This window comes from Nerophis ophidion, linkage group LG09, assembly GCF_033978795.1.
Source record: "Nerophis ophidion isolate RoL-2023_Sa linkage group LG09, RoL_Noph_v1.0, whole genome shotgun sequence".
NCBI classification, from domain to species: domain Eukaryota; kingdom Metazoa; phylum Chordata; class Actinopteri; order Syngnathiformes; family Syngnathidae; genus Nerophis; species Nerophis ophidion.
Window position 1 is genome coordinate 15176910 of NC_084619.1, and position 26104 is coordinate 15203013.

General features: G+C 40.9%; 1 protein-coding gene across 9 annotated transcripts in view; it reads left to right on the forward strand.

Moving 5' to 3' along the window:
- The window catches only part of adgrb3 (adhesion G protein-coupled receptor B3), a 418594-nt gene that overhangs the window by 364937 nt on the left and 27553 nt on the right, over window positions 1-26104 (forward strand). For all 9 annotated transcript variants that reach the window (XM_061910386.1, XM_061910388.1, XM_061910390.1 and 6 more), the window contains 4 exons: window positions 11003-11129; window positions 17131-17234; window positions 17332-17434; window positions 25242-25392. In XM_061910386.1, coding sequence (XP_061766370.1) covers window positions 11003-11129; window positions 17131-17234; window positions 17332-17434; window positions 25242-25392 — 485 coding nt within the window. The remainder of the gene's footprint in view (window positions 1-11002; window positions 11130-17130; window positions 17235-17331; window positions 17435-25241; window positions 25393-26104) is intronic.

A 26104-nucleotide genomic window follows, 5' to 3' on the forward strand; every position in this document is an offset into this window, starting at 1 on the left:
GGTCTCAAGCACGCGGCCCGCGGGCCAATTGCGGAAAGCATTGTAATGCGAAAATTTAATGTTGGTGCGGCCCGCAAGTTTTATATGAATGGCGCTTTACAGCGCCATACTTGCATACCCTCGATTTTTCCGGAAGACTCCCAGTCTTCAGTGCCCTCCCTGAGACAATTATCCTCCCGAATTTCACCCAGTCAACAATATTAAGGGGGCACCGTGAAGGCACTGCCTTTAGCGTCCTCTACAACCTGTACAAACAGCGTGCCAGCCCAGCTACATGTTGTATTTGACTTCTGTAGACGCAGTTAGCGACTGCAAGACATTGTTAATCAACAGGCACATATAAACCGTATAAACAACTTTAACACTGTTACAAATATGCGCCACACTGTGAACCCACACCAATACACACCCCCGCCTCCTATTGTAGCCCGGAAGAGTTAGGGCTGCATTGAATTCTGGGTATTTGGTTTGTTGTGTTTATGTCTTGTTATGGTGCAGATGTTCTCCCAAAATGTGTTTGTCGATCTTGTTTGGTGTGAAGTGTGAAGTGAATTATATTTATATAGCGCTTTTCTCTAGTGACTTAAAGCGCTTTACATAGTGATACCCAATATCTAAGTTACATTTAAACCAGTGTGGGTGGCACTGGGAGCAGGTGGGTAAAGTGTCTTGCCCAAGCACACAACGGCAGTGACTAGGATGGCGGAAGCGGGAATCGAACCTGTAACCCTCAAGTTGCTGGCACGGCCACTCTACCAACCGAGCTATACCGGTTCACAGTGTGGCACATATTTGTAACAGTGATAAAGTTGTTTATACGGCCACCCTCGGTGTGATATGTATGGCTGTTGATCAACTATGTCTTGCAGTCACTTCCGTGGGTCTGCAGAAGCGTCATACAAAATGTGACTGGGCCGGCACACTGTTTGTATGGTGGAAAAGCAGACGAGACGACAGGTTGTAGAGGACAATTAAAGGCAGTGCCTTCACGGCACGCCCTTAATATTGTTATCCGGATGATAACCGGGAGAATGATTACCCCGGGAGATTGTCAGGAGGGCCACTGATAATCAGGTTGTTTTTTTTCGGAAAGATCGCAAGATTTGGCAAGTATGTTGCTAGTGCGGGAAAGCCCTTCAAAGAAGGGGAATTCATTAAAAAGTGCATGTTAGACTTTTTTAAGAAATATTTTCTTGCGGCCCAGCCTCACCCAGTTTCTGCATCCAGAGGCCCCCAGGTAAATTGAGTTTGAGACCCCTGGTTTAAATGAGTCAACGGCGTCACCGCTAATGATGCCAGTGAGCTACGGTGTAGGGAAGCATGTTTAGCTATTCCTTATCCTGCAGGGATGATACTTGTAAAAAACTTACTTTATTTGTTGCCATGGAGGCAAAGATTAGTGATTTGTTACAGCTTCACCTTTATCGTTAGTTTTTAAGCCAAAATGCGTCCGTTCCCCCTTTTCTGTCTACTCACTGTCTGCTTGTAAGAACTCCATGATTGTGTGCTGCCGAACATGCTCTTCTGCTCGTAAACCAGCATTGTTGACAGGGATGCGGGGGGTCCGGGGACCGGTACTTTTTAGAGGCGGTATAGTACCGAATATGATTCATTAGTATTACGGTACTACACTTATACCGACCGGTATACCGTACAACCTTACTTTGGACTACAACTGAATACTGTAAAAAAAACAAAAACAAAGGCTGACTCACGCAAAGCTCTTCGGGTAAACCTCTACCATAAATGGTGATATCCGCATGACGTAAGTAAGGCAAAATACATCACTGAAGTCTCAAATTCCAAAAGACTCATTTGGAGAAAGTTTGGAAGAAGGCAACATAGTTTTAAAAGTATCTCCCCCATGCATCAATGGTTTTATTTAAATGTTTCAATACATATGGGGATTCCAAATTGACAAAAACAGGTACCAACAGGTAATAAGAGTTGCTTTTTGCTTTATTTTTACATAAAAACCCTCTAAATGACATTTCTTATATATGACAGATATAATCAAGACTAAAAGCCTCTAGTGAAATGTTAACTGTCACCATAGTGAGGAGCTTGATTGACAACCAGCCGTCAAATCATAACATCCGGCGATCCGGTGCCAACTCATACATTCAATTTCTGTTTGTGTACAAATCCTTTAACCCATGGGTCGGCAACTCAAAATGTTGAAAGAGCCATATTGGACCAAAAATACAAAAAAAATCTGTCTGGAGCTACAAAAAATGAAAAGCTGTATATAAGTCTTATAATGAAGTCAACCCATGATTTAAGTGTCTATGTTAGCTATAATAGCCTGCTATCAAAATGACTATGTGTTGCAGGCTGATGCAAATCTTCTTGGACAGAAATGTTGACATTTAATATTTATTCTACACATTTTTACAACATTGGAAAACATTAGTAAATCAGAGGCTACTCAGAAGGTGAGATAACACCTGGAAATTACTGGCTTTTAATGGCCAACGGAATAGATGTGTGTGTCCAAGTTAAAGGACACGGCAGGCTGTCTTCTTCTAATAGATTTATTACAATCTTCGGCAAGCTAGTTAATGTTTGCTGTGGTCTGGAACAAAGTGGCACACAAACAACTATCTGAAATGCAGCCAATATTACATACAGATAATGTGTCATGAGATATGCAAATATAAATTGAATTAAGATGATTTAAAGGAAATTAAATGAGTTCAAATATACCAAAACGTAAGGCATAATGATGCAATATGTACATATAGCCTAAATAGCATGTTATCCTTGATTAGCTTGCAGTTATGCACTGACAAAATATGCCTGATTAGTACTCCAACAAGCCAATAACATCAACAAAGCGCAATCTTGTGCATTCACACACAGCATGAAATTTTTGGTGGACAAAATAAGACAAAAAAAGAGTGGAAGATTTCAATCAATCAATCAATGTTTATTTATATAACTCTAAATCACGAGTGTCTCAATAGGCTGCACAAGCCACAATGACATCCTCGGTTCAGATCCCACATCACGGCAAGGAAAAACTCAACCCAATGGGACAATGAGAAACCTTAAAGAGGACCACAGATGTGGGGACCCCCCTCCTAGGGAGACTGGTGCAATGGACGTCGAGTGGATCTACCATAATATTGTGAGAGTCCAGTCCATAGTCGATATAACATAATAGTGAGAGTCCTGTCCATAGTGGGGCCAGCAGAAGACCATCCTGAGCGGAGACAAGTCAGCAGCGCAGAGACTTTCCCAACCGAGGTCCAGGCGAGCGGTCCAGCGCTTCATCTGTGGCCACCGAATCTGTGCCGCCCCTCCACGAGGGAGAGGGGGGCAGAGCAGAAGAGAAGCGGCAGATCAACTAGTCTAAAAGGGGGGTATTTTTAAAAGCTGGAGTATACAAATTAGTTTTAAGATGGGACATTTTACATGTAAATAAACTGTTGCGTCACAGTCCACACTCCGGTGAGTTGAAGAACCGCCCAAATTATTAGGACAAAACGATATCCACCAAATACTCTCATCAGTGAAGCATACACACAAACATTAAACAGTGGGCTTTCTAACAATTTGCAAGGTTTGTGTCATGTTTTTTTCCTCAAACAAAGAACATACTAAAACAAAAAAATTATTTTCCCCCTAACTTTTTCCATTTTCAATCCTTTCTTAAAAATGGTCAAGGGAGCCACTAGGGCGGCACTAGAGAGCTGTATGCGGCTCGTGAGCCACGGGTTGCTGACCCCCGCTTAATCCAGACCAGACCAAAAGAGGGTTTTTAGTCACGACCTTCCATGTTATGTGTCATAAGCAGATCTTCACTTCAGCTGTCCGCTCTGCTTAAATAATAACAAACCTGTACGTCTCAGCCTGACGAGTCCTTTCAAAAAATAAATAAATCCGCTAACTGTGTCTGCTAAAATTCAATAGACAGGAGTAAGAAATGTGTGGCACTTCAAACTCGAGCGACAGGAAGAGGATAAGGGAACATATTGAAGGTTTTATATTTTTTTTATTTTATCGATGTATTAGTGTGCGCAGACAGGCTGGAGCTGTTCTAAACCTTTTGGGAAATTCTGAGTACAGGCTCCACTGTCCCTTCCTGGAATAATAATCACTGCTGCCATATTGATCCGATGACACAGCAGAGGCTGCTGGCCGCAGTAACACTACGGCTGTACTCTCGCCAGCCGTAGTGTTAGATAAACCTGAATGTGCTGCTTCATAGTTCATTCATGTACCGTGTCTGAGCAGTTTTCAGGCAGCACGGTGACACGGTGGTTAGGACGTTAACAATTTACGCTGTTTTTGCCACGATCCCACATGACATTCCGGATTTTGTTCTTTACTTTCCTGTGTTTAGTATCATTTCCTGTCCTGGTGCTTTTGTTTTAGTAGTACTTCCTGTTGAACTCCTTGTTTTGCTGCACCTTCACTTTCTGCTTAGATTCCTACCACCGCTCCTGTTTTCTATTGGTTAATCAAGTCTATTTAAAGGCCTACTGAAACCCACTACTACCGACCACAGTCTGATAGTTTATATATCAATGATAAAATATTAACATTGCAACACATGCCAATACGGCCTTTTTAGTTTACTAAATTGCAATTTTAAATTTCCCGCGAAGTGTCCTGTTGAAAACGTCGCGGTATGATGACGCGTGCGTTTGACGTCACCGGTTGTAGAGGACATTTTTTTTCCAGCCCGATCCAAGCTATAAGTAGTCTGCTTTAATCGCATAATTACACAGTATTCTGGACATTTGTGCTGCTGAATCTTTTGCAGTTTGTTCAATTAATAATGGAGACGTCAAAGTAGAAAGATGGAGGTGGAAAGCTTTAGCCTTTAGCCACACAAACACAGCCGGTGTTTCCTTGTTTAAAATTCCCGAAGGTGAAGCTTTACCATGGAACAGAGCGGTCAAGCGAACATGGTTCCAGACCATATGTCAACCGGCAGGTTTCGGTGAGAAAATTGTGGTGATAAGTCGGCTCTTACTGTAGTTATGAGCGGAGCTTGCGTCCTCCTGCAGCTGCGGACCATTACCTCCTCCCACCGGAGACACTGGCGATCACTACACCCATGGCCACACCCCTCCGACTTTCAGGTACCATATAATCTCACTAAAACACTAGTAACACAATAAGCAGATAAATGATTTTCCAGAATTATCCTAGTAAATGTGTCTAATAACATCTGAATCGCTCTCACTGCCCTCGCCTTTTTTTTATTTTTTTATTTTTTTATTTAGTCCTTCACTGTCACTATCCTCATCCACAAATCTTTCATCCTAGCTCAAATTAATGGGGAAATTGTCGCTTTCTCAGTCCGAATCGCTCTAGCTGCTGGTGGCTATGATTGTAAACAATGTTCAGATGTGAGGAGCTCTACAACCAGTGACATCACGCGCACATCGTCTGCTACTTCCGGTAAAGGCAAGGCTTTTTTTATTAGTGACCAAAAGTTGCGAACTTTATCGTGGATGTTCTCTACTAAATCCTTTCAACAAAAATATGGCAATATCGCGAAATGATCAAGTATGACACGTAGAATGGATCTGCTATCCCCGTTTGGATAGGAAACTCTCATTTCAGTAGGCCTTTAAGTTCACCTGTTCCTCCTTGCCAGCGTTGGTTTATTGCCTCATGTCAGTGTGCATGTGTCACTCTGCTGCCTTTTTTATTCTAATGGTTTTTTGCTCTAAGGTGCTTTATGTAGCCATTCGCTTCTGGCAAGCTTCTGGTTGAATTTTTGACCACTCCTCTTGACAAAATTAATTCATTTCAGCTAAATGTGTTGGTTTTCTGACATTGACTTGTTTCCTCAGCATTGTCCACACGTTTAAGTCAGGACTTTGGGAAGGCCATTCTAAAACCTTCATTGTAGCCTGATTTAGCCATTCCTTTACAACTTTTGACATATGTTTGGGGTCATTGTGCTGTTGGAACGCCCAACTGTGCACAATACCCAACCTCTGGGCTGATGATTTTAAGTTGTCTTGAAGAGTTTTGGAGGTGATCCTCCTTTTTCATTGTCCCATTTACTCTCTGTAAAGCACCAGGTCCATTGGCAGCAAAACAGGCCCAGAGAATAATACTATCACCACCATGCTTGACGGTAGGCCTGGTGTTCCTGGAATTAAAGGCCTCACCTGTTTTCCTCCAAACAGCCATCCATTTTCTACCGCTTGTCCCTTTTTGGGGTAACGGCGGGTGCTGGAGCCTATATCAGCTGAATTCATACAGCTCTTATCTTTGTCTTATCTTTGTCCATGTGATGTCAGATGAAACAAAAATTGAGCTGTTTGGCCACAATACCCAGCAATATTTTTGGAGGAGAAAAGGTGAGGCCTTTAATCCCAGAAACACCATTCCCACCATCAAGCAGGGTGGTGATAGTAATATGCTCTGGGCCTGTTTTGCTGCCAATGGAACTGGTGCTTTACGGAGAGTAAATGGGACAATGAAAAATGAGGATCACCTCCAAATTCTTCAGGATAACCTAAAATAATTAGCTCGGATATTTGCTCTTGGGCGCAGTTGGGTGTTCCAACAGGGCAATGACCCCAAACACACTTCAAAATTGGTAAAGCAATGGCTAAATCAGGCTACAATTAAGGTTTTAGAATGAGTTTCCCAAAGTCATGACTTAAACGTGTGGATAATGCTGAAGAAACAAGTCCATGTCAGAAAACCAAAGCATTTAGCTGAACTGCACCAATTTTGGTAGCCATTCACAAGCTTCTGGCAAGCGTGTGAATTTTTGACCACTTCTCTTGACAAAATCGGTGCAGTTCAGCTAAATTTTTTGGTTTTCTGACATGGACTTGTATCTTCAGCATTGTCCACACATTTAAGTCAGGACTTTGAGAAGGCCATTCTAAAGGCGTACTGAAATGAGATTTTCTTGATTAAACGGGGATAGCAGGTCCATTCTATGTGTCATACTTGATCATTTCGCGATATTGCCACATTTTTGCTGAAAGGATTTTTAGTAGAGAACATCCACGATAAAGTTCGCAACTTTAGGTGCTAAGAAAAAAGCCCTGCCTCTACCGGAATTCGCAGACGATGACGTCACATATTCACATTGTTTTTAAAGGGAGCCTCCAACAAAAAGTGCTATTCGGATCAAGAAAACAACAATTTCCCCATTAATATGAGCGAGGATGAAAGAGTCGTATTTGAGGATATTGATAGCGACGGACTAGAAAAAAAAAAATGCGATTGCATTGGGACGGATTCCGATGATGTTTTTAGACACATTTACTAGGTTGATTCTGGGAAATCCCTTATCTTTCTATTGTGTTGCTAGTGTTTTAGTGAGTTTAATATTACCTGATAGTCGGAAGGGTGTCTCCACGGGTGTCTTGACGCCAGTGTCTCAGGGGAGTCGACGGCAGCTATGGACGGCACAAGCTCAACTTTTCTATGGTAAGAACTGATTTTTTAACCACAATTTTCTCACCGAATCCTGCTAGTTGACATGTGGTCGGGATCCATGTCCGCTTGACCGCGCTCTTATCCATAGGAAAGTTTCACCTCCAGGAATTTTAAACAAGGAATCACCGTGTGTTTGTTTGGCTAAAGGCTAAAGCTTACCTACTCCATCTTTCTACTTTGACTTCTCCAATATTAATTTAACAAATTGCTAAATATTCAGCAACACAGATGTCCAAAAAACTGTACAATTATGCCGTTAAAGCAGACAACATTTAGCTGTGTGTGTGCGCAGCGCTCATACTTCCTAAAAACCCGTGACGTCTTGCGGACACGTCATCATTACATGACGTTTCGAAGACGAAACTCCCGGGAAATTTAAAATTGTAATTTAGTAAACTAAACCGGTCGTATTGGCATGTGTTGCAATGTTGATATTTCATCATTGATATATAAACTATTAGACTGCGTGGTGGGTAGTAGTGGGTTTCAGTAAGCCTTTAACTGTAGTCTGATTTAGCCATATATACGGCTTTTCATTTTTTGCAGCTCCAGACAGATTTGTTTTTTGTATTTTTGGTCCAATATGAGTCTTTCAATGTTTTGGGTTACCGACCCCTGAGCTAGACGTTGGTGTTGGAAACCACAACATTTCTTATTTTTGACACAGTTATTGTAGTGCCCACTTTGAAAAGGCGTACCGATAAAGTGGGTTTTTAATGGAGCAACACTTATGTAAAGATGTTTTGGCTTGAGGACGAGATCTCGCGACACAACAGGTGTTGAATAAATTTGCAGTCACACTCTTTTTGTTTGCTGTAATATATTCTTCGCAGCATTTATAAAGACAAAGAGGACAATCTTCTAAATAAAATAAAAGGCACTATATAAATGACATTTGTAAAGTTACAACAACAACATTTTGTTCAGGAGATAACACACAGAAGATAATACAAATAATCCATCCATCCATTTTCTACCGCTTATTCCCTTTCGGGGTAGCGGGGGGCGCTGGCGCCTATCTCAGCCCGATTGTAATACAAATAATAACAGAAGAAATTAACAAAAACAGACTATCATCTTTGAATCTCAGTAAAACTAATCTAATGCTATCTGGTAACAGTAGAAGAAAAAGTCAAACACAAATACAGATAGACATAGTAAATATTGAAAGGGTAAAAAAAAACAAAAAACATTTCTGGGTGTATTAATAGATATTAAAAGGAAATGGAAATCTCATGAAAAAAATATACAACATAAAGTAGCAAGAAACACATCAATAATGGATAAAGCACAACATGTTCTAGACCAGGGGTCACCAACCCGGTGCCCGTAAGGACCAGATGAGTAGGCTGCTGGCCTGTTCTAAAAATAGCTCAAATAGCAGCACTTACCAGTGAGCTGCCTCTATTTTTTAAATTGTATTTATTTACTAGCAAGATGGTTTCGCTTTGCTCGAAATTTTTAATTCCAAGAGAGACAAAACTCAAATAGAATTTGAAAATCCAAGAAAATATTTTAAAGACTTGGTCTTCATTTGTTTAAATAAATTAATTTATTTTTTTACTTTGCTTCTTAACCTTGCGTAATGATGACGTGTACGCGTGACGTCACGGGCTGTTAGGAAATACGAGCGCTGCGCACACACACAGCTAAAAGTCGTCTGCTTTAACAGCATAATTACACAGTATTTTGGAGATCTGTGTTGCTGAATCTTTTGCAATTTGTTTAATTAATATTGGAGAAGTCAAAGTAGAAAGATTTAGTTGGGAAGCTTTAGCCTTTAGCCACACAAACACACGGTGATTCCTTGTTTAAAATCCCTGAGGTGAAACTTTACTATGGATCACAGCGAACATGGATCCCGACCGAATATCAACCAGCAGGTTTCGGTGAGAAAATTGTGGTAAAAAGCCGCTTGTTACCGGAGATCAGGTGAGCTTGTGCCGTCCATAAAGATGCCGTCGACTTCCGTGAGACACTGTGTAAAGACACCCGTGGACACACCCCTCCGACTATCACGTACTGTTAAACTCACTAAAACACTAGCAACACAATAGAAAGATAAGGGATTTCCCAAAATTATCCTAGTAAATGTGTCTAAAAATATCTGAATCTGTCCCAATGCAATCGCGGTTTTTTTTTTGTAGTCTGTCCATCCATCCATCCATTTCTACCGCTTATTCCCTTTCGGGGTCGCGGGGGGCGCTGGCGCCTGCCTATCTCAGCTACAATCGGGCGGAAGGCAGGGTACACCCTGGACAAGTCGCCACCTCATCGCAGGGCCAACACAGATAGACAACATTCACACTCACATTCACACACTAGGGCCAATTTAGTGTTGCCCATTTTTGTAGTCTGTCGCTATTAATATCCTCAAACACGAATCTTTCATCCTCACTCAAATTAATGGGGAAATTGTCGTTTTCTCGATCCGAATAGCTCTTTTTGTTGGAGGCTCCCATTAAGAAAAATGTGAGGATGTGAGGAGCCATCAACGGGTGACGTCATCGTCTGCGAATTCCGGTAAAGGCAAGGCTTTTCTGTTAGCGACCAAAAGTTGTGAACTTTGTCGTCGATGTTCTCTACTAAATCCTTTCAGCAAAAATAGGGCAATATCGCGAAATGATCAAGTATGACACATAGAATGGACCTGCTATCCCTGTTTGAATCAGAAAAAAAATATTTCAGTAGGCCTTTAATGGAGCAGCACTTTTGTCATGTAAAGATGTTTTGGCGTGAAGACGAGATCTCGCGAGACAACAGGTGTTGACTAAAACCTGCAGTCCCACTCTTTTTTTTTTTGTTGTTGTTTGCTGTAATATATTCTTCGCAACAATTATTAACACAAAAAGGACAATGTCTAAATAAAACGAAAGGCACATAGGAGAAAAGCTGCTGCTTTTCCTTTCACCTACTATACAGCGGTGTTGTGAGGTGGAGAGCGGCAGCAACCATTCACGCTGCTCCGGCGGGGTGGTCTCACTATCTCGGGGGTGCTAATAAAAGTCGCTTCCGACCGGGGGGGCGACCGCCGTTAAGCCGTATCGTGACTTTGAGGAACCGTCCCGAAGCGTTATTTATACCCGTGTTGGAATGACACCTCCGTCCGAGTCGAAACATCCAGCGACGGCGCGCACCGCTGCTCTCATTGGGCTAGCCTCCCCTCTCCCTCACGCCGGCTGAGAGCCGCGCAGCATCAGTCTTGATTGCTGCGAGAAAAAAAAAAAAAATCCTTTTGCCAGGAAGCCAAGCAAAGGCTGCTAATTAAAGCAGTGCGGGGAAGGGGAAAAGGGGGTTGGAGAAAGGACGGAATAACAGGTGCGCCGAGGAGCGAAGGATGGAATATTTTATAAAGGAAATAACGCAGGTAAATATTGTTTTTGTGTGTGTGTGAATCAGAACCATGTTGGATCGCGCCTTCGTGTCTTCTTCTTGGCGCCATACAGCTGCACGAGACCGCGGCGCCTTCTTTTTTTATGTTTTTGTTTTATTTATCACTCGATTCCTTTTGAGTAAATGACTGACTTTGTGGATGCGGAGCGTCTTTAAATCGTCCCTTTCTTTGTGCTCGCAGGAACGATTCTTGGGGAGCCTGGTCCAGCAAGGCGTGTAGAACGGTGCTGACAGATGCCTCGCATACAAAATGCTTATGTGATCGTGTGTCTACCTTCGCCATTTTGGCTCAGCAACCCAGAGAAATGGTAAGTAAGACCGGATGGGGGGAAAAAAGGGCGTTAATCTAGTTAATTCTACACTGAGTAGTGTGTGGGTGTGCATGTGTATGTTTGTGTTGTGGGGTGGCTTTTATTGTGTACAACTTTTATAGGCTAACTGATCCAACACACCTTCCCCTAACACCTGAGGGCTAAAAGTTACTTTCTCATCTCCTTTTTTAATGTGTGGGAACGGTTGGGAGAAAATCAGCAGCTTGTGTAATTGAAGTAATCAACAGTGGGAACATGGAGTGCTTACAGCGCAGTACAGTGTGGCCTTCATCATTCACAGCAGATGGTTAGCACGTTACTGTTAGGCCCCAATCACTAAAAATGCATATTATTAAAGGCCTACTGAAATTAGATTTTCTTATTTGAACGGGGATAGCAGGTCCATTCTATGTGTCATTCTTGATCATTTCGCGATATTGCCATATTTTTGCTGAAAGGATTTAGTAGAGAACATCCACGATAAAGTTCGCAACTTTTGGTCGCTAATAAAAAAGCCTTGCCTGTACCGGAAGTAGAAGCCAAAGTGCGCGTGACGTCACCGATGTGAGGGCTACTCACATCCGCACATTTATTACAATCATAGACACCAGCAGCGCGAGCGATTCTGACCGAAAAAGCGACAATTTCCCCATTCATGGGAGCGAGGATGAAAGATTCGTGGATGAGGATAGTGAGAGTGAAGGACTAGAAGAAAACAAAAAGACAAGGCAGTGGGAGCGATTCAGGTGTTATTAGACACATTTACTAGGATCATTTTGGAAAATCCCTTATCTCTTTATTGTGTTACTAGTGTTTTAGTGAGATTATAAAGTCATACCTGAAAGTCGGAGGGGTGTGGTGACCGCCAGTGTCTCTGAGTGAAGCCATGGAGGGGCCAAGAAAGTCGCAGCTGCCTCTTTGACAGCTGCAGAAAGAACGACACAAGCGCCGCTCATGTTTGGGGTAAGAGCCGATTTACTACCACAATTTTCTCACCGAAACCTGCCGGTTGACATGTGGTAGAGAAACATGTTCGCTTGACCGCTCTGTTCCATATTAAAGCTTCACAACAAACAAAGAAACACCGGCTGTGTTTGTGTTGCTACAGCCGGCCGAAATACACCGCTTTCCACCAAATGCATTCTTCTTTGTAGTATCCATTATTCATTGAACAAATTGCAAAAGATTCAGCAACACAGATGTCCAGAATACTGTGTAATTATGCGATTAAATCGGACGACTTTTAGCTGTGAGTGGTGCTGGGATTAAATGTCCGCTCCAACCAATAACGTCACAAGCACGCGTCAACAAAAACGTCATCATTCCGCGACGTTTTCAACAGGACACTTCGCGGAAAATTTAAAATTGCAATTTAGTGAACTAAACCGGCCGTATTGGCATGTGTTACAACGTTAAGATTTCATCATTGGTATATAAACTGCGTGGTCGGTAGTAGTGGGTTTCAGTAGGCCTTTAATCATTGTAGTAGTAATGGCACATAATTGCACATATCCTGGCTGTTGTCTTTGGATACTGCAGTACATGTAACATGTTAACCTCCTGCTAGTCACACTGATACCTGGGCACACCTACTGTAACAACGCACCTCACATTCTGATGCTCACAACCACTATTATCTTCAGCTCAATAACCTATACCAGTGTTTTTCAACCACCGTGCCGTGGGAGAATATCTAATTTCACCTATCCATCCATCCATTTTCTACCGCTTATTCCCTTTCGGGGTCGCGGGGGGCGCTGGCGCCTATCTCAGCTACAATCGGGCGGAAGGCGGGGTACACCCTGGACAAGTCGCCACCTTATCGCAGGGCCAACACAGATAGACAGACAACATTCATACCCGCATTCACACAGTAGGGCCAATTTAGTGTTGCCAATCAACCTATCCCCAGGTGCATGTCTTTGGAGGTGGGAGGAAGCCGGAGTACCCGGAGGGAACCCACGCATTTACGGGGAGAACATGCAAACTCCACACAGAAAGATCCCGAGCCTGGATTTGAACCCAGGACTGCAGGACCTTCGTATTGTGAGGCAGACGCACTAACCCCTCTGCCACCGTGAAGCCCTAATTTCACCTATTTGGGTTAAAATTATTTTTTGCAAACCAGTAATTATAGTCTGCAAATTATGTGTTGTTGTTGAATGTCGGTGCTGTCTAGAGCTTGGCAGAGTAACCGTGTATTACTCTTCTTTAACAGCAGCCGGTAGCTAATTGCTTTGTAGATATCGGAATCAGTGCGAGACAGCATACAGGTAAAAAGTTGTCTAATGCTTTAACCAAAAATAAACAAAAGGCGAGTGCCCCTAAGAAGAGGCATTGAAGCTTAGGGGCACTCACCGTTTCGTTCTGCATAGCTTTTGCTATGCAGGTAAAAAGGTGTTTAATGCTTAAACTAAAAATTAACAAAGGGTGAGTGCCCCTAAGAAAAGACATTGAAGCTTAGGGATGGCTATGCAGAACAAAACTAAAACTGAACTGGCTGCAAAGTAAACAACAGAATGCTGGACAGACTTACTGCGGAGCAAAGATGGCGTCCACAGTGTACATCCGGACATGACATGACAATCAACAATGTCCCCACAAAGAAGGATAAAAACAACTGACATATCCTTGATTGCTAAAACAAAATAGATGCGGGAAATATTACTCAAAGGAAGACATGAAACTGCTACATGAAAATACCAAAAAAAGAGAGAAAAAAACACTAAAATAGGAGCGCAAGATAAGAACTCAAAGACTACACACAGGAAAACAGCAACAAACTCAAAATATGTCACGGCGTGATGTGACAGGTCGTGAAACTACCCCTACTTTGAGACAAGAGCTATACTGATGCATGGTTGGTTATGGTTTAAAGTCGTATCCAACAATTGCGACAACAACTTTTTGCTGTCAACTGAATTAATTTTTTTAATGATTTCTGCTTGTGATGTCCCTCCAGATTTTTTCAACGCAAAAATGTGCCCACATTTAGTTTTGTAACAAACATTGATCAACTACTGGTGTTGACACAAGAGCAAAATATTTTTCCAAGGCATTTGTCCTAAAGTTTTTTTTAAATGTGTGAATTGAACTTGAACATTTTAAGGCATCATTCAAGCTGTTCCACGGATGAACCCCCCTGACAGAAACACATCTTTTTTTTAAACTAGTTTTAATATTTCCTCTGAAAGACAGCTGTTTTTTTGCATTCTAAATATTAAATACATACGATCAAAAGTCCGCTTACAATGTTGCCGTGCAATTGCGCCTATAAAGCCCATAAAAAAAACATCCAAATACCTTCATTGAGGTTTTACATACATAATGTAAGTATATTTGTGATGTAGTATCAGGCCCATTTATAATAACATTTAATGTTTACATATTTTTCATCGCTGATTATTACAAACTGCAGCCTTTGTGAAACATAATGAAACATCACTTACTGTGCAATGTCTGCTGTAATTAGGATGCCGACTGCTGGGATGTTCATACATTCCCATTTAGGTGAAGAATGAGTCATAATCCTCACAAAGAAACGGGGTGGGGGCTGGGGGGAACACACATGTTTTCGTGTTGTCCTTGCCCGTTTTTGGTCCTAAATGGCTATCAAAACTTACTAACTTGTTGGAATACCTACTCGCATGTGTCATGTCCAGGTGAAATGCATGATTTATGATCTAGAATAAACTTACAGGAAGTGAGGAAGCAGCAGACCTCTCGATGATGTAAACGTAGGGAGACATTGAAGTGATAACGGCACCGCTATAAATAGTTTGTTTGCGTTAGCACTTATAATAACATGATTACTAATACATGGAGTATTGTTAGCGGGTTTCCTATTATTTATTAGATGTATGGGCGAAATAGAAGAGCATCTATTGTCTCCACTGTAAGCTGACTTTTATTTACTTTTATTTACAAGTTAAAATGCATTAAAAAAAAAGTCTAGCCGTTGTCACGTATTTCATAATGATTCTGAACGATGGGAAAATTCTAAAAAAAAAAAAAAAAAAGGAATAATGAATTAATGTGAAAATGTAAACATGGAGAAACATGAGAAAAACAATTTTCAGCAGGTTTACTCGTTGCAGAGAATCGGCAGCTAGATAGATAGATAGATAGATACCTAATTGATCTTCCATAAAACACATTAATTCATACCAACAACAATAAATACATAATTCTCAAAGTACCAACAACGGCATTAAAGTGTACATGTATAGCTCAGACTGATTTGTTTTACAGTCTTAGGGCCGAATGAAAATAAGATTTCTTAAACTTTCCGTTTTGCAAAGTAATGAGAGGAGCCTGTTGCTACGGTTACTTCTCTGAGCGGTCATAGTGTCATGCAAAAGATGTCTGAGGTTACTCAGGATGCCCTGCATTAGACCCCTCTTCCTTCTCTCTAACACAGCTACCACAGAGTCTACACATTTTGTTTTCCCATCAGAGAAACACATTTCCTGATTAGCCAGTCCAGTCAGTTACTCTCTCTCGAGGTCAAGCTACCGCCCAAACACATGACACCAAAGAAAATGACACTATCTACTACAGACTGATAAAATATGTGTCACATCAGATTGCTCACATTAAATAAGTAGACTCTTAAGTTATCCCCTTCCAACTGCTTCTCTGTCAAACACACCATCAGCAGTTTTTCCATATTTTTAATGGATCAATGTTTCGACAAGATTTTATTATATATATACTTGACTGGGGCTTCACGGTGGCAGAGGGGTTAGTGCGTCTGCCTCACAATACAAAGTTCCTGCAGTCCTGGGTTCAAATCCAGGCTCGGGATCTTTCTGTGTGGAGTTTGCATGTTCTCCCCGTGAATGCGTGGGTTCCCTCCGGGTACTCCGGCTTCCTCCCACTTCCAAAGACATGCACCTGGGGATAGGTTGATTGGCAACACTAAATTGGCCCTAGTGTGTGAATGTGAGTGTGAATGTTGTCTGTCTTTCTGTGTTGGCCCTGCGATGAGGTGGCGACCCTGCGATGAGGTGGCGACTTGTCCAGGGTGTACCCTGCCTTCCGCCCGATTGTAGCTGAGATAGGCGCCAGCGCCCCCCGCAACCCCAAAAGGGAATAAGCGGTAGAAAATGGATGGATGGATATACTTGACTGCCATTAGACTCATTCTACTTCTGTATGATGCAGACTAGCAGTGATATGATCAATTTGCTTCGAAAAGTTGGCGACCCGCTCGGTCATGTTTTTGATCATTCATTTTTTACTTCAATGAATATTGATGTCTTGATATATATTGGGTTGGTGTAGCTCGGTTAGTAAAGGGGCCGTGCCGGAAACTTAAGGTTTCCAGGTTCAATCCCAGCTTCTGCCATCCTAGTTACTTTACCTACCTGCTCCCGGTGCCACCCACACTGTTTTAAATGTAGCTTAAAACTGTACATAATTGGTTTCACTATGTAACACACTTTGAGTCTCCAGAAAAAAGTGCTATATAAATATAATTCACTTCACAATTCACATCATCTGCTTCTTCTCAGCCCTGTCCTTCATATCCGGTGTAATTTTTCCCATGATTGGAAAACATAGTTATTTTGCTCTCTAGCTATTAGCTAATGTTAGCGAGTAAGACTAGATGTTTTGTGCGGATCTTACAGGGTTAACTCTGACAATTGCTATGCCAACTAATGGTGAGGATGCTTGTCACTCAATTTCTTGCTTGCAACCTAAAGCATAACAATTAGCCAAAAGACAGCTCTTAAATCAAAAACTTAAGCTGAGGCACTCTTAATTTGAATTACCACTGTATTGTGTTACATGATTTAGCAAAATGACATTTATTTAGTAAAATCATTACAGGTACAATAATAAGCAGCGATGTAAACAAAACGGCCACCTTCAATGCTTCCAACAAGCAAAGTTGCCCATTTTTCATCGGTCCCCTCTGTCTGCATCAGTAGAGAGTTAATGTCCTGCATGCACCATATTTGAGCCTCTACTGACTGCTGTGTCTCCTCCACAGAACATGGAGTACTCAGGGGTCCCATCTGTGACGCTGATAGTTGGCTGTGGTCTGTCGTGCCTCGCCTTGATCACGTTGGCCGTGATCTACGCCGTGCTGTGGAGGTAATGTTTTACGTTGCCTGTTTTATTTGTCCAATCACTCCAAAGTTTCTTCCATTTGAAAGTGCAATCACATTTTTTATGGTCCTTGTTTCCTTAGATATATTCGCTCTGAACGCTCCATCATTCTGCTCAACTTCTGTTTATCTATTATCTGCTCCAATATATTGATCCTTGTGGGCCAAACACAGACGCACAATGCGGTAAGTGTCATTTTATGCTTTGCTTGGCATATCTCAAATTAGCGATATCATGAGATTCTATTTATTCTAACGTGCGCTAATCCGATTGAAGAAAAAATTAAATCCAATTTGTCCTGTAACTTATCAGGTGTTCTTTCAATTGTGTACAATATAGGAGATTTAGGATTTTTAGTGCAATACTAGAAGCATTATTAGTTCTGTCTCAGCTAGTTTGCGCTCTGAAGGGGAACAACAAGATGTCAGCTAAGACAAACATCCATGCCGCACTGGTGCTGCAACAAGAGTTCAGAATATTTAGATTGTCACTTGAATTTTATGTTGGGTTGATTTGTCTTTCAAAAATGTGTTCTCCTACCTAAAAGTTTATAGCATGGTAACATTAGTATGCATAAACAGTATCTGCACCAATTGGTAGGATGCTACAAAAAGGTTGGGGTGTTATGTCCAACATGCCTTAGAAGTTGCCCGTATATGACCTTGTAAAATAAGTTTAATTGGACGTTTAATCTGTTTTATGGTTCCTTTTGTATGCCAGATGCTTTCTGTGTTTATGAGTGCAAACAAACAAGAATGTAACTACTTTACTGCATCCCCTTTCATACAAATTACTAATTTTATTTTGGGTGTTGTGGGAAAAGCCTTTTGTGCGTCATCTAAATTGACAATTAAGTGTTTTTATTCAGCGTAATTTAAGGACAAGCTTGTAACTTAGCTCAAATGGCCCTTAGTCAGGTGTTGCATTGTCCCCTGAGAAACCATGTCGCATAAACACAATGGTGACCGTCGTTAAGATATGAAAAAGATACAAAAGGACATATGGTTTTGAAATTACAGATTTTTGAGGGTTTAAATGAACAGTTCTTCAATAGTTTGTCACTGAGTTTCTTAGCATATGACACACACCAGGAAAATGATGTGCCACTCTAAAGACTAATGAAGCAGTTGAAAGAGGATCTTGTGACAGTGACAACCAACTTCAAAGTTGAGCAGGACTATCAGAAGTGTTTGTACTTGTGCTTTGTTTAAGTGAGTGGCTAGAGATGTTTTGATTCATGCAGGGTGGAAGTTGCTGTCTAAGTCAGCAGCACTCAAAAGGACAACCACTGCTCCTAATAAATATGCACTAGCTCTACCGCTTCTGTTATTGGCTTGTAAAATGTAAAATATTGTTTGGCAAACAGTTGTTGTGATTTACAATCTACCCACACAGATGCCCTCCTTAGTCATTTGGCAGCCGTACACACTGACATATTGTCAGGTTATGCAGATGTGATTATGTTGCAGGATTGAAGTTATACTTTTACTCTTTTTTGCTAGCAATACCCTGATTCTCCTTCCCCTGCATATTTTGGGGGGCACTCATCAAAATGTTGGGGTTACGTATCCTTTATGTGAAGGTACATCTTATCAGGGAGCAGATGGCCTTGCTGGAGGTTTGAACCAGACACTTCTCATAAATCAAAAGCGCTCCCTCTTTATTAATGTAATTATGTTCACTTAAATTAAATTATAGATAATGAATGAATGCAGGAAAAAGGAATCATCTAAAATGTGCTTCACTATGACCTACGTGTGAAGGTAGAAAAGGATGCAATTTAAAGCAAGGTAAAGAACAGTTTTAGCCTGATTTATACGTAAAAACCTAAATCAACACGTGTTGGTATCCTGGCTGGTTCACATTCATCTGGTTCACTGTGTTGGCCAGGATGATAAATGAGCAGACTCAAGCCGTGGGGGTTTTAAAAACTGAGTTGATTTGAAGCCTTGTCTGATTCAATCAAGGCTCCAGGCATCTTGAGGTCTTGATTACAACCACAATTTATCAAAAAATATGCACAGTGAATGAACCCCCTTAATTGGGTACAGTAAGTGCCTCTTAAAAACTTCATATATTTTTTAATCCACAGGCATGCTGAATAGGGTTCTGCTTTGTTCAACATGGCTTTGTTTTGGAGAGAATTACGTCAATAGCACTGACCAAAGTATTTTTGATGGCGACTTCTAAATAAGCCTGAAAATAATTAGAGAAATTGCAGTAAAATGGCATTCTAAATGTAATGTTGGAAGAAAAATAGGCTATGACTGGAATACTTAGTGTGAGCGCAGGACGGCAATGGCCATCAGAGGCAGGGTTATGGCACCCAAGTCCAGCACGGTACAAATGACCTATAATGACTAGTGGAGTACGTATTACTGTAAGTGTAATTGCTGGCTGGCTTGGCTTGGTGTCTTACTCAAACTTTGAAACACAGGTCTGCTGAAAGTGTGACACTAAACGAGACATTGGTCTGTGAACATGTGCAACGTATTCCTTATAGTCAAAAACAGGAGGTTTCTTGCTATTGCAGGCTACTGCTGAAGATAATGACATTGATAATGCTACTGTATTTAAAGTGATCAGTGGAGACACATTACTCAAATTTACCATACTTTCAGGGACATAATTTGAGTGTCTTTAGTAATTTTTGCTGCAGAATGTAATCATATTAAGAATTGTTGTCTCTACGCTGCAAACATACTCTAATTCTGATTTTACTACACCATTCTTGTGTAAATGTGCCCTTAATTGCGTACCAAGAACCCCCAAAAGTTATTTAAGCCTCAATCAAGTTGGCGGGCGGGATTGTTCTTGTCAGTCTGCATTCTTGATGTCAAAGAGAAAACATGAAGGGCAACAAATATATCCTTGCTTTTTTTTTTCCTGCTGTAATAATATTTGAGAAATATTGCATGCGTTTGATCAGACCTCATGTTAGACTGGTAGGCCGGCGAAAGGAGAAAGCATAGCCCTAGTGTGGGTTTAATTGCCGTGCTTCAAGACACTGCTGCACTTGTTGTTGATGTAACTTTGTAAAGGAGTGGATATACAGTAATTGGCTCCATTGTTTGTGGATTCAGAGTTGCACCTCGTCTAATAGAAAATTCCTCTGTGAGCTGTGTAGTTGTCTTCTGGGAGAAGCAGTCAGTGAGACACCTTTGCCTGTCTGCGTTTTGCTTTGTCCTCTCTTGGTGTTCATCATGCTTTGTAGAAGACACACACGGGTGCTGTTGGGATTTTCAGATATTAAAGTGTCAGAGTTAGAGATGATTTTTGTAAAATTGACAAACTGTAATGAGTAAAAATGTATTCAACAATAAGTGGGTGAAAGTCAAAAGGCCCCCTGTGTGCCAACCTTTCCTCTCCCTTTTAGGACCACATCAATAGAAAGATATTGTGATCATGTTTTATTTAACATTATGACAGCCTCACTCAAAACAATTGTATAGAATACAATGTAATAGAATATAATGTCTTTATTGCCATGATACACAGTATAAAGAGATTCGGAGAGCAGCTCTTTATGTGCACACATATATAGCACAAGTAAAAGTATAAATACAAAGTATGTAACAGAATAAAAACACAGACAGGTAATCAGAGAATAGGTAGTTTGAGTCTAAAGGATCAGTGCAATTCAACAGTTTCCTTTAGTGCAAATGTGCATTGAGTATAGTGACAGGTTTGGGGATGAAGCTGTCCTTGTCCTGTTTTTTTTTTTTTTTTAAGCTCGTATGGACCTGAAACACTTACCAGAAGGCAACAGGTTAAAAGGATGGGATCCATGGTGGGTGCTGTCCTAGGAGATGTTTCTGGCCTTGCTGAGACAACATGAGTTGTATATGGCAGTCAAGGAGGGCAGAGGGCAGTTCAAGAGTTTTTGTGCAGTTTTTGCCACCCTCTAAAGTCTCTTGCTGTCAGCCTCCGTGCAGCTGGAGTGCCACTCTGTTACTGCGTAAGTCAGCAAGCTCTGAATTGTGGAATGGTAGAATGTCACCAGCAGCCGGGTGTCTCGTCGTACCTTCATTAGCACCCTTAGGCAGTGTAGCCGCTGCTGGGGCTTTTTGACCATCACTGTGTTGTTGGTTGTTCAGCAGAGGTCTGCAGAAATATGGACACTGTCACCATTAATGTACAATACATGCAGTTGGAATGTACTCCTTGAACAAACACATTTTAGAATTGGTAAATTCCAAGTGTGAGCAGCGCGGTCTACATGTTATGTAGACCACAAGAAACTGTTTTAAATGCAAAAAAACTATCATAATATGACCCCTTTTAAAAGGCCATAAAGTGCTTTTTGATGCTTTTACCAAGAAGAAATTTGATTTATAAATAATAATCTTTCGCAAAAATGTATAAACCACAGGCAGGCCCAGAATCAATTACATGTGATAAACAAAGGATTACTGAACTGTAAAAAAGTATGTATTGTTCTCTGCTCTTACTTAAATGAATAAAATGTGTCCAGTTCTGATAAAATTGCTGCTACTGTGCCATTGGTAACTGTCAAAGACACACCCTTAGAGCCAACCTCAATCGATTAAAGATACACTGTTTAGGCCAAGACTTTTCTGACTGGCTGCAATTTTAATACGTTTTGACCTACTCAGTGGCCTAGTGGTTAGAGTGTCTGCCCTGAGATCGGTAAGTTGTGAGTTCAAACCCCGGCCGAGTAATACCAAAGACTATAAGAAAATGGGACCCATTGCCTCCCTGTTTGGCCCTCAGCATCAAGGGTTGGAATTGGGGGTTAAATCACCATAAATGAGTCCCGGGCGCGGCACCACTGCTGCCCACTGCTCCCCTCACTTCCCAGGGGGTGATCATGGGGATGGGTCAAATGCAGAAGACACATTTCACCACACCTAGTGTTATGTGACAATCATTGGTACTTTAACTTTTGAATTAAATTAAATTGTATAGTAGGATAAATTAAGATGTAGTCGTGCAAAGCTAGCAGCCTTGCAAAATTGATAAATATGTTGAATAGTGCTATAGCCCCATCTGACAATGCTGTGGGTGTGCTTTTACCACCCATATACGGATGTAGGGATCATTTCTACCTCACATGTTTTCAAAATAACTTATTTTATCACACTGTTAGAACATGTCGGTAATATGTTCATTGTTGTTGTTTGCAGTGAAAGTCTAAAAAAGTTACTGTCAGTTGTGCATGTTCTCTTTGTTCTCCTGCAAGTGGCTCTACTCCTGTAATCTGTAAGTAGGGAAATAAGGAAACAATCCAGTGATTGGCAAATAAAACTGCTCAGTGCTCTGAGGGATTTAGTGTAACAGCTAAGTCAACATGACTTTAATCCAATTAGAGTCAGTTTCTAATGCTTCAAAAATATGATTTGTATGTACTATTTATGCACCTTTTTTGTGCGCTCAATGTTGCCAATCCTTAGGACTACACATTAGCGTTTCAGAATGTGTAAATTATCCATCCATCCATCCATTTTCTACCGCTTATTCCCTTTTGAGGTCGCGGGGGGCGCTGGCGCCTATCTCAGCTACAATCGGGCGGAAGGCGGCGTACACCCTGGACAAGTCGCCACCTCATCGCAGGGCCAACACAGATAGACAGACATTCACACTCACATTCACACACTAGGGCCAATTTAGTGTTGCCAATCAACCTATCCCTAAATTAAATTAAAATAATACCTACTGCATTTATACATAAATACCATTATTCAAATGGCCAAAACATGCTATTGTTTAACCATCTTTAACTGATCCCCTCATCTCTCAACCCTATCTTAGTGTCTATCACTTCTGCAATGTTTTAATGTAGGCCTTCTTCACTTCCTTTGTTTCCATGGATACCAACACAGTGAGCTTCACATATCCCGACATTTGCTTTTCTAAAGGCCAGCGTGAACTCCCGGTTTCAACCTCATTTTTTTTTTGTTTTTTTGTATAACTGCCTACAGCCGTCCGGTGCTTTCATAACATGCTTTTCATAACATCCCTGTCTAACTTGCTCAATGCTGAGGTTTTATCTTCACACACTAATGAGGCTGAATGATATAGTTATCGTCAATAAACCAAGTATAATGCAGATGAGCTTTAGGAGCATATAGTACAATACGGTACACCCATTGCTCATGATGTATTATTTTACCGTCATCCTGATTTGTATGGGTCAATGGACTTAATGGATATTCCATTAGGTACATTTGCTCTTTTAGTAGACACAACATATTGTTGATATTTCTGTTGATATATAAACAAAAAAAGTATAATACAGGCTGCAAATATATATGTAATACATTTTAAAGTTCTTTACACAGAAATATTTTATAATTGTTTATTTACGTATCTTAATTGTTTCCAAACGGTACCTGCAACACGGTCGTAAAACGGATGATCAAACAAAACAGAGGTCATCGTCATGTGGAAGCTAGCTCTCCAATCAGCTAAACAGACTTAACTCCACAGTGACGTTTTGGTGAATTTACTGAGGAATTTGTGAAACTGAAGCAATACAAAAATAATGCCATTGTAAGATACTAATACTAACACAGACATTCGTTAACGTGTTAGCATATTAGCTAACACTAAAGACGCTAGCTTGACTACATTATGATGGCACGTACAAATATGCATGAAAACCCTCCTACAGACATCACACATGGGACGGTTTAATAATTTAAAATAGTTTTAGTTTTATTGTAAAACATACAAACAATGCTTGGAGTGATGGATGAAGAATCCATAAGAGTTAAAACACCGTGGATAACGGAATGGCACTTGTACATCTGGTTCATAGCACTAAACAGAAGGAAATATTAAGATTGTAGACGTTCACCCCGCAGCACCTGCAGTGAGTAAACTAGCCTCAAAGATTGCGCCATAGCACAAACAATAACAGGTTTTTTTCAGTGTCTTTGCTTGCGTTTTATGAAAAGTATTTGCATTTTAACTGTGAGCAAAGAAAAATCCACAAATCAGCCACACCATTTTATAAAATGCAGGGATTAAAGCGTAGGTAAAAAGTATCTGCTTATAGTAAGGACATTACGGTAGTTTAAAAAAAAAAAATTGTTTTTGTGTTTGCATTGTACTGCATCATTAGTTTGACGGTATAATGCAGGTGACTGTAAACAACAACTATAATAATACCGGTAAACATATTCTCAAGATTTTGTATTGTTTTAGCATAACATCCTTTACAATGAAAGACCCTACTCTACCAAAACGCCTTTTCGTATTTCATTCCACATTTGTATGCCTAATGTCCCCTGTGGGTTTAAGCAAATACCTACCCACTTGTCAGGTATGAAGTAATACGGATTATTCTCTCGTTTGAAACTTGTGAGCACAACAAGGGATAGATTTAGTGCTATTCTCTCAATGGAGACTTGCGGGGTGTAAGTCACAAAGTGAGGACACCTTGGGATGTGATGGTATATGTCAGTGTTAACCCAAGACTCAACTACATTGCCTGAGACTCGGGACAAAAAGCACAACGTCTCCTCACTCAGATGTGTTTGCCTTGACGAGACACTGAATGATACCTCTTTATTTCTAATCCTTTCCTAAACAATCCCCCTTCAGCATTGTTTTTCTGTGGAACAAAGAGGTAACAGCTAATGAAGCTGCAAAAGACCGTTTTATTATTGGGCTTAAATGCTATCTGCTGCCTCCAGCAGGCTTCCTTTATCATTTAGGAAGTGTTTTGGTTTATTTGGTTTTGTGGATCTGGTTACAGCAGTTGACCTTGGCTCACATGCCTGCAGGTGGGATCCAGGGCATACTAATGAGGGTCAATGCAGAGGAATGTGATGCTGTGGCTTGCTGTGTCCACCAGCTCCTACTCTGATTTTAAGGGGCAATGTAGCCTCTGATACTGCGCAGCCAACAGATATTTGAGTGAAAGTGCAGCACCTCTTGTTTCCAGGGAATATTTATAATTCAAACCGAGCCTACAGAACATTATTCATAAATTTACCACCTGCCTTTTCTCTCATGTGTGATTAGGGTGTCTGCATTATGACTACAGCCCTTCTGCACTTCTTCTTCTTGGCATCGTTCTGCTGGGTTCTCACAGAGGCTTGGCAGTCGTACATGGCAGTGACAGGAAAGGTTCGAACTAGGCTCATCCGCAAGCGTTTTCTCTGTCTTGGTTGGGGTAAGTAAACAGCAGATTTTTTTTAAACCTCTCCAACATACAATACAATATTTTTTGTGATTTTATGTCTCTGACGAGGCCTGATTGTTACTCTAACTACCTTGAGTATACATGTACAGCCAGCCTTGAATTATCAGGTGGGTGGGAGGGGCAAGGGTGTTGCAGCAGGTTGCAGTGCTGCTGCAGGCAAAGGGTATGAGTGCACTAGCGTTTATTACAAGTCTCTATGTATGGATTTTATGAGGTACGTTGTGTTAAAACATTTTAAATGGAAAAGCTTTGTAAAGTCTATCTACAGTTTGACATTGGGATTTTGTATTGCCAAGGCAAAATCCAACGTTGACAACTTGATAAATAATTCTGTGAACGTAGTCCAAACAGTTCCTTCTCTCAGATGAGCAGAAATGTCTCCTTTTTAAAAGAAAAAAACAATCGGTTTGTTTTTGAAAGAGCCCACGTTCATTCTTCTTGTTACCTAGCAACAAACATGGCTCTCTTAGTCATTGCACAGCCACTGCTTCCTGAACAAGAGCCGCTCCTATTCACATAGATTCATAAGAAAGATTCCATTGTACATCATTGGATGTTAAGGCAGACCGATTACCCAACATTTTAGATTGATTGAAATCCAGTTTGTTTGCATAACCCTCTATATTCTAATGATTTTCAAAATTGATTAGAAAAAAGGATGCACGCCAAATGTAACTCGTTG